This window comes from Pleuronectes platessa, chromosome 1 (genome assembly GCF_947347685.1).
Source record: "Pleuronectes platessa chromosome 1, fPlePla1.1, whole genome shotgun sequence".
NCBI classification, from domain to species: Eukaryota; Metazoa; Chordata; class Actinopteri; order Pleuronectiformes; family Pleuronectidae; genus Pleuronectes; species Pleuronectes platessa.
Window position 1 is genome coordinate 33,012,730 of NC_070626.1, and position 13,816 is coordinate 33,026,545.

A 13,816-nucleotide genomic window follows, 5' to 3' on the forward strand; every position below is an offset into this window, starting at 1 on the left:
AGACTTTCTTAGTTAGTTAGTTAGCTAGTTTGTTTGTTTGTTTGTTGGTTGGCTAGGTAGTCAGTAAGTTAGTTAGTTAGTTAGTTAGTTAGTAAGTTAGTTAGTTAAAAAACTAATAAATGAATTTTCCCATAATAAGCCAACAAATAATTCATTTTATCTTAAGACATTTACATAATAATGTATGTATCTTGATCAATCAGACACATTGATGGGACGGATATTTATGAGTTTGATTGGAGTTTAACAAACTGTTGTGTTTAGTAGTGTAAGGTTGTGTTAACCTGTTCCATGCCCCCCCGCCCTGAGTCTGGAGGTTAATGAGTTGTCAACTGAGGTTTCTCCGTCACTAGCTCCAGGATGAGCTGTTCAGAGCTGTCAAGTGTTTGTGTCTTTTGTGTCGAACATGCGACGCTGATTAATTGAACCTTGTGTAATTAATATTTGATATTGATGTGATGTTGAAAACAGATGAGGAGAAGTTCCATTGATTCTTGTTCCTGTGTGAGCTCCCGCTGCTCCTCATCAGCATCGAGTTCATTAGGCTGCTAATACCTGTTGCCCATGTCGGGGGGGCGAGGTGTGGGAGAATCTGCAGGGTCAGCAGCCATTAGCCCGAGAGTCCAGAGGGTTTCATCCTGCTCCTCGTTCAGGAAGTTACAGCAAAGTTCATCTTTCATTACACAACAGTCCGAGTGCAGCTGGACCTCTGCTGTGGAAACATCAGTGCTGTTGTTTACCTCGTGTTCATCTTCTACGTGAACCGCTCCTCTTCTTCATCCTGAGATATCTGTGTTCTTCAAGAACATGTGAGGAACATGTGCAGACTGCAGTGCAAGGGCAGTATACAAGTACCTGTTGTTATTATAAGTGTTTGTGTGAATGAGAGTGTGTGTGTGTGTGTGTTTGTGTGAATGAGAGTGTGTCTCTGTGTGTGTGTGTGTGTGTGTGTGTGTGTGTGTGTGTGTGTGTGTGAACGTGTGTGTGTGTGTTTGTGTGAATGAGAGTGTGTCTCTGTGTGTGTGTGTGTGTTTTTGTGTGAATGAGAGTGTGTCTCTGTGTGTGTGTGTGTGTGTTTGTGTGAATGAGAGTGTGTCTATGTGTGTGTGTGTGTGTGTGTGTTTGTCTGAATGAGAGTGTGTCTCATGTGTGTGTGTGTGTGTGTGTGTGTGTGTGTGTGAACGTGTGTGTGTGTGTTGGATGCAGCTCCTCTGGATGTTCTTCCTGCCACTTCATTCAGGTCCACAGTGATAATACACAAAGTCTAGAGGGACATTGATTGACCTGCTCGACACGAACACAGCTTCACACACACACACACACACTCACACATACACACACACACACACACACACACACACACACACACACACACACACACTCACACACCATGCTGACGAGTGGACTTGCCCTGCTGCCAAGTCCAATTAACGGCTACAGCCGCATCAGCATGCCCCTTGTGTTTGGTCTAAATTAATTTACCAACAAACTTTTTAATCAAATTTCACCACAACCCCCGAGGGGGGGGGGGGGGGGGGGGGGGGCTCTGTGCACTTCAGAGTGTGGAGCTGTGATGTCCGACTCCAGTAACAGGAGCTGGGATTCAGCTCGATGCTGTGAAGGAAGCTGGGTCTGTCTCCTCTTGTTCATTGTGAGTCTACATTACAACAACACAATCAAAGTGTGTGTGCGTGTGTGTGTGTGTGTGTGAGTGTGAGATGTCTCTTACTGCCTGAATGTGCAGTAGCTTCTCATTGGACTAGAAGTTTAAACCCATCCACAGCAGGTTTCAATGAGCTGCACCACAGGAAGGTCCTTCAGCACCTCGAGGTCGGTTCTGATCCGACCCAACAAACCTCCTCCAGAGTTCACAGGCGGACATCTTGTGCTGATGATGTCATCTGGAGTGTGTGCAGTGGTGAACGAGGAGCTGTGGGATCGAGGTGGCACTGATACACGCTGTCGACCAATCACCCGTCAGTCTGCGCTGTCATCATCTGATTAATTAATAATCACCCGATCATACGTCAGAGTGAGAGGACGTGTTGTTCAGGTGTGACATCATCCTGAGCTCTGAGGTTATTAAATATGACTTCTCTGTCATTTAATAAACTTCGGGGGGAGTTTCTTGAACTCATTAATTCTCCAGTTGTGACCCAGAATTTGACCTTTGACCTTTGACTGTCAAATCTAATAAACTCATCCTGAGTGAATGAGACGTGGACCTCATCATGATCCAGATGTTTTGGTCCTGTCATCCATCTTGTATTTAATATACAGTCATCATCTCTTAGCTCAGTAAACAGGGTCTGTTCCACTGAGGGCTTTATATATACAGTATATATATATATGTATTAAACTTTAGTTCTGCTGCAGTTTGTTATTGCCGTCCCCAGCCTGTGGAGGTTTGTGTTTCCCTCTGCTGTTTCCCATCAGCCCCACGGAGTCGTCCTCCCTCTGAACGTCGTCCATCTTGTTCCGGAGAGTGAGAGAGGAAATGGACTCGCTCTTCACCTCCGAAACCTTTTGATTACCCATTTTCCCTCTAATGCCACGTGAGCCCACGCTGGCCAACCTCACGGCAGACAACCCATTAAGAGACATAACGATGTGTCTGCTCGGCCTCCCTCTCTCCCTCTCTCTCTCTCTCTCTCTCTCTCTCTCCCTCTCTCCCTCTCTCCCTCCCTCTCTCCCTCCCTCTCTCACTCTCTCTCTCACTCTCTCCCTTTCTGATTAATTTCCACTTGTTTATGGTCCTCCGCTGCCTCTCAGCCCGACTCGGCCTCACAATAGATTCTTCTCCTCAGCACTCGACCGACTTCGCTGTGACTTTGAAAATGGTCTGAAATTATTCATCGGCCGTCTCCCTCCACTTTACATTTGCTCAGAGAGGAGTCGCACAATCGCAGCCCCCCCCCCCCCCCCCGCTCTCTTTACATCCTCTTCCTCTTCTGCCTCAGTCATTTTGCACTTCAAGCCGTTTTGACCTTTCTCAAAGGAGCTGCTGTGACCTCCAGGGAGGGAGAAGGTTGCTGTGTTGATTCCCCTGAAGCCCGGCTGCTCTCTGGACGGTGCTGGGCCGATGGGATCAGAACCCACTCAGGGTTTACGATCAGATGACACTTCACTGATCCTTCACTGAGCAGGAATCATCTCCCAGGACACCGAGCGAGAGGACACAGCAAAGAGAAAGAACAAAAACTAAAGAATCTCAGCAAGAATAGGAAAATACTTCGTGACCTTTCACCTCATTCAAATAACTGAATTAATCAGGAACATTTGTTTCAAATTTGTTCAGATTATAAATTAGCCTGTTTGGAAATGGGTGTAAAACAATGCTGAGTTATGTACTGAACTAAATCCGTTTTACTAAATCGACTTTATTTAAATGTGGACGACAGCTCCCACAGGCGAAGACAAATGCTCTTGATCGCCCCCTTGTGGCTGGCTACAGTATCACTTGCTCTAACCCTTTGTGTGTCATGTGTGTTGTTGGGCCTGAGGAAGTGAAGCAGGTACAACTTGAACAGGATTCTTCAGTACTGCTAAACTTTGATTAAACCAGCAGCGAGGGGGGGGGGGCAACAGCGTGTCTTCACCTAGGTCCTCAGATAAACTACAGCAGTGGTACCTGTTCCATCAGATCACTGACCATGTGATCATTTATATTTCACCAGGAGCTGATCTCCATCATAACAACAACGTTTATAGAATCACTTCCTCTTTGGCAATTTGTCTACAAAGTAAAAGCACAACGTTTACTGCAATGTTATATACTGAGCTGCATTACAGAGCTTTTATTTTGAAACGTTTTGAACTTGGGTCTGAGACAGTCGACATGTGACATCACTCCAACTTAATGACAAGGAGTCGCTCTGTATCAACACAGGACAAGAGGACATTACACAGACACACACCTTCACATGGTGTCATGGAGGGGGGGGGGGGGGGGGGTTGTCCTGCAGCAGCGTGCCAGATAACGATCCGACCTCTGACCCCGGCCCGACGGAGCCGTCAGCCCTCTGCACCTCTCACCTCCTTGTGTCTGTCAGTGTGTGGGCGGGGGGGCGATCACCTGCCAGGAGCCATTAGACCTCAACTCAAAATGAACGCCCCAAGTTTGCATAAAAGGAAGATCATTAAAATGCAATTAGCTCAGAAGAGAGTGAAGCCTCGGCCTGAACCCGTCCAGCACACACACACACACACACACACAGACACACACACACACACACACACACACACACACACACACAGACAGACACACACAGAGGAAGCAGATCATGTGAGAGCCTCTGATCATCAGTCCACACTGTGGACGGAGGCAGTTGTTCCGTCTTAAAGAAGAGGACCATGGAGACAGAGGACGAGCTCTCGGGTCGGAGACAGTGAGACGACGTCTGTCTCATCGATCCGCTCGGTGTTGACTCTGCTGTCTTATTATCAGGACGTGAAAATGGCCTCATTAAAAGGAAAATCTGTAAAAACTCAATCAGCTCGACGCTCCGAGTCCGTCAGCGTGAAGTGAGACTTTGTTCTGGGCCTGTGATCCGTAAACTGTGTCATCCATCTGCCCCCCCACATCCCCCCCCTCAACCCCCCCCACACCCCCCCACACCCCCCCACACCCCCCACATCCCACCTCATCGACCCAGCCTGAAATATGCTGCCACTAATTACTATTATTAATTGAAAATAGGAAATCAATGGCTCTGAATTAAACACAGGGTGCGTGTTGGTATGTGGGTCATCTGTCTGTGAACAGCTGGGCTCATCCTGACACAGTTATCTCTCTGGCATCAGAACCCACTGTACGTCCCACCGTCGGCTTCGTGTCGGGGGGGAAAGCGGCTCGCCACAGAAAAGCTCGGCTCCTCTTAGAAAGGACTGTTGACTCATTTGTCAGCGGGCGCACGGCGGCCGTCTGACAGCTGCTGATGAAAATACTTTCCTCGTGTGCGAGCGCTGTGGCCTTGAACACGCTGGAGGAACGTGGCTGCTATTGGAAATATAAATGAACTGTATTCTTTCCGCTGACCTTCCTCAATGAGCCGGTGGAACCTCTCAGTTCCAGCTGCCGGGGGGGGGGGAGCTCCTCAGCCCGACTGTAATCATCGCCTCCCAGTGAAACCCGCTGGTTCACTTCTCCACACGCGATAATGAGTCGACCAGATTTCAGCCAGACGCTTTATTCTGCCGCAGAGGAAGTTATTGTCTTTGTGTTTACGGAAGCAACAATAGCAATTTGTTTGGAATAAATTTAAGGGCAGCGTATTTAATAATAGATTATATTGGGCGAGCGCCTGAGGTAAATGCAAAACACTGGAGCAGCGGCTGCTTATCGCTGAAGGTGTCGTCAGAGTCGTGAAAACAAGAATCAGATCGGCTGCTTCTCTGCTTCCCTCTGACAAAGATGCAATTGAATTAAAATTGAATGACTTCAGCTCGAGGGTGTGTGTGTCTGTGTGTGCGTGTCTGTGTGTGTGTCTGTGTGCGTGCCCTGACTGCATGGTGGATTGGCCCGTGCCCAGCAGTGCAGCTGAGGGAGGCTGTTGATTGGCTGTCAGCCTCATTGATCCCCAGCATCTTGACACGGGGACATCTTGAAGTCGAGTTGGACGACTGAACAACTTCATGATCATTTATTCATCCCTGTAACGAGCCCGTTTAGTGGTGTGTGTGTTTGTGTGTGTGTGATGCCTTAGTGTCGCACAACACGCCTCCTGTGTGTGTGTGTCTGTGTGTAGCTACAGCAGATGTATTCATGGTGAATCAATCCCTTTCATTGAAGCTCTACAGATCAGTTATCAGCCGTTGATAAGATCTGTTGGATTTGGACCAGTTTGGACGTTAGTGGAACAAACAGTGATCCGTGTTTGAACAGAAGTTCAGTTGTAAATGTTGAAGATATGAATAAACATAACAGAAGTTTAGTTGTAAATGTTGAAGATATGAATAAACATAACAGAAGTTACAAATGAGTGTTTGGTTCCAGACGCAGCTCCAGCTTCTCAGTCTTCATGGAAATGAGGTTTATTTTTCTGCTAATTTCTCACATTTTGAATGAACTGGTTTTAATGAGTCATTCTGAAAAGAGAAGAGTTCATCAGAACATTCTTTAACAAAACCACATATTTAATAGACTTTTCATAGAATGAATGAATTTAAATGGAGTCGTTCTGACCTCGTGCACCAGAAGAGTTTATATGAATTCACGTGTGTTTACAGCCTCAGATGAATTCTCTCAACGATCAGAAATCTTTGTTCACGTTTGCTGAATTCATTTTTTATTTTAAAGTCATTGACATTTTAGTCGTGAAGAGTTTATGAATTTATAACTCGCCTGGGGAAAGTGTTGATTTCAACAGACTCACTCATCTTTTCCTTCATCATAGTTTAGTATTTCTGGAGAATCAGTTTTTGTTGCTCATGACCGATGACATCATCGTGGTGGATGAGTCCCACATCTGTTTATTAAAAGTTCATATTGAACGTGTCCAGATCCAACAGAAGACTCTGAACTTCACCTGGACTCTGAAGGGCTCGGGTTCTGTAGACAGACACACAGAGTTATAGTAGATTAATCTGACAAATGTATTAATGACTAAATAAAAGAACAAGTTTTCATCTACAGATGTTGTTTCCTGAATGAACATGAACCCCCCCCCCCCCCTCTACACTGTAAAAGATGTGGTCGTCTCCACAGATCGACGGATGGCCGAGCTGCAGTGTTTCCAGCACTCAGCAGAATCCCAGCGGCCTCTCTTATTGGCAGGAGATCCCCCCCCCCCCTCGCTCCCGTCCCATCGGGCCGCTCGTCCATCACTGTCTCGCCGGGGACACCGTTAATGTCCTCGTCATATTGGAGCTGACGTGGCCGAGTCATCTCACCACAGACTCTGTCACTTGAATCTGTGCGATGAGGAGTTCAGTCCTTTCTGCAGCGTCTCAGGTCATTAGTTCAGAATCAGAGTGAAGTGTGTGTCTGTTCGACACGTCTGTGTGCGGCTGCTGCACTTTCATTCCCACAAATGGACAAATAGACACATAATTGTATAAACTTGTTGTGTTTAGTCTCCAGTGAGCTCGAGGATCGATGCTCTCTTGGTTCAGCTCTTTGATTCTGATGCAGTTCACTGAGAATTAAAACCCTGTCGCTCAGACGCGGCTGATTGAAGTAGTGTTTTATTTATTTAATACAGTTAATATCTTTAACCTTGTTACTGACTGGACCCACTCAGATCTCATGAAATCACTCATCATGCAGAAAAATGCAAAAATTCTAAATTAATTGTGCAGGTTTTTGAATTTTCTCACACTGGTTAGAAACAGAAGATTAATTTTCAAGCATTTAAAGAGTCTTGATCGCCCCCTTGTGGCTGGATGCAGTGTAGCTCATACTACCCTCCTCCTCCATGTTAGCAGATGGGACATGGACCAAACTAAACATTCAGAGGAGGCGTTAAATAATTGTTTGTTAAAGACGGTTTCTGTTATTTCAGGTCGTTCTCATCATGATTGACAGCTGAGGCTGGCTCCTGATTGGCCGAGTGCTTGTATCGGTGTCACCTCGTTAACACGACTTCGCCGCCCCCCCGTCACATGACGTTCAGATCACAAGACGGCAGATTCGTCTTAATGTCGGTGAAGTGAGACGAAGTGGAGACACGTCTGTCTGTGTGAAGGATCCTGAACCTGGAGACTGTGGACCTGTTGTTGTTCAGGTCAAATCCAGATAATGACACAAAAACCACTTGTTTCCACTGGATCGTGACTAAAGATGAATTATCACATTAACATAACTTCTTGTGTCGTGAATGAGCCGCACAATGAAGCCTTTAGATCTTTGTGTTACTTTCACAAACACTCGCAGAGACGAGAGAAGCAGCATTTTAAGTAGGTGCAGCATTCGATTTAGTGACGACATCAATCAGCCATGCACAGTTAGTGTGTGTGTGTGTGCGTGTGTGTGTGTGTGTGTGTGTGTGTAGACATTACCTACTTTTTTACACAACTGTAAAATAGGAGCTGTATTAAATTTTCATATCCACGCTGTCATCATGAGGCTCAAATTCGAACGCTGTGGAATGAGTTCATTTTTCCATTCGATGTGTTTCTTATCTGCTGAGCTCACAGTGAGTTGTAACCTTATTATGCTCGATGTGAAACGAGCTGCCAGGCGACTTGTAGCCGCTCCTCTGGAAAACCTTCAAGTAAATAAAGCAGTTGCACCTTAGAGAAATAAAGAGCAGCATCAGGTTCTTTAATCATCAATATTTCTACCATATCAATGTAGCAGCTAGGGGGCGCTGCAGCAGGCGAGGCCACCGGGGAATTGAGACCCGAGAACAGCTGATTACGTTGGTACACACTTGTTCTCTGGGTCGGGGGTTCTGTTCGATGTAGCCCCCCCCCCCCCCCCCCCCCCCACAAGGCCCCCATTGCCCGGGGCCCCTAACGTCCCTTGGAGCACTCCTACACTTCACTGTGAGACATTGAGCAGCTGAGGAGCCGGAGTTCCTCTCAGGAGCTGGAGGAGATGTTGGATCATCAGGTGGATTCAAACACGGCCCAAGAAGAACGATAAGAAGCTCGGTGAAGAAGTGACTTGTTGACAACGTCACACACAAACACACACAAACACAAACACACACACACACACTCACAGGCCTGTACGACAACAACACAAATACTTGAGTTCTTGGGCAATAAGCTGAACTCGCTTCTATGACAATATAATTTAAAATACGACTCATTGAGCTTTGAATTGTGTTTTTAATGATCAGTGTGTTTATGAGACTCGACACAAACAGCTCGTGGTGAAATGAGACAAACAGGATCAACGAGGGGAGACCATAAAAAACTCTGTTTTCTCAACTACAGCAACAAAAAAAACATCACAAACGTTGAAGTGTGTTTGTTGGAACCAGTTTAGATCGAGTGTAAACTCAAACATCTGAAGTTCACACAGTCAGGTGGATTCAGTCAGGCTGCATGAAATCACAGAATCCTGGATCCGCTCGCTGATCCAGAACCGGAACAAGATTTAATTCAGTTCAGTCGTTTTCACATAATCCTGCAAACTATCAAACAAAACACGTGACACGGGTGAAAACGTTATCTCCTCGGTGCAGATGGAACTCAACGAAAGAAAGGACACAAGAATCAAATCAAATCTTATTTCACAAAAGCTGTGTTACAGTTTCTTCAAGGGGAAAATCGATGTCCCTTAAAATCCGGGAGAAAAGTGAAGCTGCTCAGGTTGAAGCCTCAGAACCGAGTGTGAGCTGAAGAAGGTTTTCTGCGACATGAGAGAGAACCTGCAGCCGGGGAATGTTCCTGAAAGAGTTTCCTCTGCCACAGTAGATTACACTGCTGCTAATTCAGAGCAGGAAGTTCTGCTTAGTGCCAGAGAGCTGCTCTTGATCAAAGTCATTAGTCACTCGATTTGGACTCTTTGCTGCTGAATAATTGAAGCTGTGAGAGGATAAAGGATTTGACTCTGCTGGCTGACTAGTTAAGAGAAATAAAGAGAACTCCCCTCTTTCAAAGAGAGACAGACGAGGGGAGGAAGAAAGAAGGAGAGGGAGGACAGGGAGAGGGACAAAGGAGGAGAGTAAATTAGAGAAAGATTGAGAGGGAGGGAGTGACTCAGATTCATGCTCTGTCTGCTCGTCGCTCTCCGTCCACCCCCGACCTGATGAAACATTCAACACTGGGCCAGAGACCACCGCCGGGTCCGGGGGGGGGGGGTCAGAACAAGTCTCTCCTGGTTCCTCCACATGTCAGAAGCTTCGTGTCTCCAGCTTCTCCGTCAACACGTTGTCTCCAGCAGGAACCGAGAGGGCTTGGGGTCAAAGGTCGACGTGACCTCACTAAGACATTTCAGTCACAACTCAAGAACGATTGAGTTCCTCGTGACAAACATCATCAGCTCGAGGTCATGACTCCTCCCACTAGGTGGAGGTCATGAACTCCTCCTCCTCCATGTTAGCAGATGGGACATGGACCAGACAGATCTGAGTAGACGTTTAATAAATGTTTGTAAAGATGTTTCTGTCGTTTCAGGTCGTTCTTCTCTCTCTGATGTTTGTTCAAGTTTCTGATCAGTTTTGGTTTGATCAGTTATTTGATGATATAAACACAGGCTGAGACGTGATGATTGACAGCTGACACTGACTCAGGATTGGGATGTGATCTCCAGATCTGATTCTCAAGACAGATATCGGCTTTATTTTGTCAGTAGTGAGAGGACGTGGAGATGTGTCGTCCATTTTCATTCACAGTCCATCTCTTGAAACGTGAGTTAGCATGCTAACCAGCTAGCCTCAGCCCAGGTCATGGTTTTCCTGTAGGACGTCGCAGCTCAGAGGACGAACGTCTGAACTTCTAGAGGAGTAGACGTGGAGGTGAAGTGGAGCTCAACCGGTTGGTGCAGGCGAGGAAAACCACGAGTCAGAACGTCCCTCAGAGCTCTCACACTCTGGGAACCTTCTTTTCTTCCAGTTCAGCCTGTGACTGTTAATCAGACCTCGTGCTTTGATTCCAGTTTTCAGAGATGATATCAAATACAACCTTCCATCTTCTCTTGTTTTCATCTCGTTTCCTCCGGTTGTGATTCATCCACGTTAGCTGTGATACATCTTCTCTGTGTGTTTAAAGTGTTTCATTTCATTCTTCTGGCTGCGCCCAGTCATATGCAGATTTCATTTGAGTAAATAAGAATCTGTTAGAGGAGAAGCTGGAGGTCCGTGCTCGTTTCATTCAGCAGCTCAGGGTGGAGGCAGCGGTCCAGAGAATTAAATGCTAAACGCTGAGTTTCTGCTGCTTCAGCCTGATTGGACGACTGCGCTGATGAATGGAGGAAACGACTTCCTGCATCCATCAGGCTGCGTGTCACCGTGCAGCTGTTTGTGAGGTTCTGTTCACCGCCATGGTCACGTGTGGTCAGGACCAAGAGGAGCCTTATCCAGGAGGTCACTCAGTTCTGAGCCTCGATTACAGTCTGTGCTTCAAACCTCCAGGACCCAGAACAACTGACAGGGACCGGTCGTCTGAACGTGTCTCAACGTGGACGTGTTTCATGAAGACCTCGACCGGTCGAAGACCAAGTCCGAGAGATCAGACACCTTTAAGAGTCCATGTGTGAGAACGTTATCACACGTCAGGGACACGTCAGGGACACGTCAGGCACACGTCACTAACACGTCAGTAACACGTCAGGATCATGTGAGGAACACGTTCAGTTCAGTTCATGTCAGAGCAGCTGTCATAAAGACGTCACAATGAAGTATAATAACTTAATAAACGCATATTTCTAAGTATCTCTTCATCCTATAGAACAATACGACCTAAAGCTTAAATAGATCATAAGATCTTTTATGATGATATTGTAGGAATGATATCATTTTGACGTCCCCATGTCAGGAAATGACGTGACATGGTGTAGTTGTGTATTAATCTTTGCAAACTGTGAGTCATTTGTCATCATAATCAGTCCTTATGGAATGTTTGAGTATAAACATGGTGTCTGCAGACGACAGGTCACCTTCAACCGGAGCGTTTCACTCTCAGTGGAAAATTCATCATCCACAGTTTGATGCAAATTCAGCGAAGTCATCGTCTCCGGTTCTGAACCGAGCTGAAGTCCAGAGGTTCATTCGTCTCCACTTCACACTCTCAGATTGTTTCCACCTGCACACAGACACTGACTCTTATTGTGACCAGCAGGTGTTAAATTGAAATGTGAGGAGGACGCGTGTCCCACAGAACCGTCCTCACTGATCAACATGACTCGTCTCGTCTCCTCCTGCCGTCGTGTGGACGACGATTGAAGAAGACAGAAACGTCCCCACAGCTGCAAACTGGAAATGTGTCAGAAATATTCTGTAGAAACGTCAGAAACAAGTTTGGTAACTTTCTAACTTTCTTCTGCTCTAAGCAGTGTTTTATTCCATTGACTCTCTCTCCTCCATCAGATCAAACTGGGACCAGTTGGTTGTGTGTCTTTGCTTCATGTGGGATTAGAGTTTGAAATCAGCTCTTAAGAGAAGGATGTGATCACAGCTGGTGAACATCATGTGTTCACTGCCGTGACAATCTGAGTGATGAAGAATCCTCACGCAGCGTCAACCATTATATTACTCTGCTGTTGATGAAGACTCAGAACAACACTGGTCTTCACTGGTCTTCACTGGTCTTCACTGGTCAACATCTTGTTGGTACAAGCACAAGAATTTACAGAGTACTCTGAGACTCGAACCCTCCTCACTGTGAGACTCGAACCCTTCTCACTGTGAGACTCGAACCCTCCTCCCTCTGAGACTCGAACCCTCCTCTCTCTGAGACTCGAACCCTCCTCTCTCTGAGACTCGAACCCTCCTCTCTCTGAGACTCGAACCCTCCTCACCCTGAGACTCGAACCCTCCTCCCTCTGAGACTCGAACCCTCCTCACCCTGACCTCAGGTCTTGAATCCCCTGTTGACCCTTCTCCTCTGTCCAGGCTGTGAGAGTGACTTCTGGGGCCCCCACTGCACCAACCGCTGTCAGTGCCGTAACGGCGCCAAGTGCAACCCGATCACCGGCGCCTGCGTGTGCACCGACGGGTTCCAGGGCTGGCGCTGCGAGGAGCCCTGCGACGCCGGCTTCTACGGCAAAGACTGCCTGCAGGAGAGCCAGTGCCTCAACGGCGCCACCTGCCAGCACCAGACCGGCGAGTGCCTCTGTGCACCGGGATACACCGGAGCCTTGTGAGTGACCCTCAGCTGCTTGGTCTGGTTTCAGAAAGACATGTCACCACTGCTCAGTTTAATGATTCATCACTTTTATGTTAATGCAGATTTCATTGAATCCACTTCTTACCCTGAATTAACACGATAGAATCAGTAGAATGTTTATAACAGAGAGAGAGACTCTGATCAGAGACCTTCACTGTTCAGCTCCAGTGATTCTGCTTCTGTCTCCAGCTGTGAGGAGACGTGTCCTCCAGGGAAACACGGATCCCTGTGTGAGCAGCGCTGCCCCTGTCAGAACGGAGGGGCGTGTCATCACGTCACCGGGGAGTGCTCCTGTCCCGCCGGCTGGGTGGTACGACCGCTCTCCCACCACGTTCAACACCAGACCCACTCATGTGCATCACTGCTGGAAAACACGTTTTATATTTTATAGCTCAGAGATGAGATCTTCATGTTTGACTTTGATGATGAATAGTTTGTTCAAACACAAGTTCTCAGTTTAGATTGAACAAGTTTAGTTTTTACAACTTCCCTGAAGTTACATTTATTTCAATCAAACTTTATTCATCTTTCATATTCACAAATCAAACTTTGTCCTGTAGAAGTTAACAAGGTGACTCAGCAGAAACACAATGACTCGTCTGTTTCTGTTACATTCAGTTTGTTTCTGTTGTTTCTCAGATGAACTCTTCAGGTCTTCTCTCGTCACTGGATCCAAACTGGTTTAACTGGTTCTCTGTGGTTTCCCTCCTCAGGGTCCAGTCTGTGCTCAGCCCTGTTCCTTCGGCTCGTTCGGGATCAACTGTTCTCTGGAGTGCACGTGTCGGAACGCCGGCCTGTGCGACCACATTAGCGGCCAGTGCCAGTGCACCGCCGGCTACATCGGAGAGAGGTACTCCATGGTTATTAATATGATATTTTCAATCCTTTTATGAATAGTTTTGATGTTAATTGTAATAAAAAACACAGTTATAAGTTTATATGAAACTTTATCCGACTCTTCAGGGAAATTTGCTGCAGATATGAGCAGAATTCCTCCTCAGGGAGACACGTGGATATGAGCACATGGGGATATCTGTAA

General features: G+C 46.7%; 1 protein-coding gene across 1 annotated transcript in view; it reads left to right on the forward strand.

Moving 5' to 3' along the window:
* Positions 1-13,816, forward strand: part of LOC128436813 (multiple epidermal growth factor-like domains protein 11) — a 51,473-nt gene that overhangs the window by 15,483 nt on the left and 22,174 nt on the right. The window contains exons 3-5 of the mRNA XM_053418722.1: positions 12,504-12,750; positions 12,967-13,087; positions 13,491-13,627. Coding sequence (XP_053274697.1) covers positions 12,504-12,750; positions 12,967-13,087; positions 13,491-13,627 — 505 coding nt within the window. The remainder of the gene's footprint in view (positions 1-12,503; positions 12,751-12,966; positions 13,088-13,490; positions 13,628-13,816) is intronic.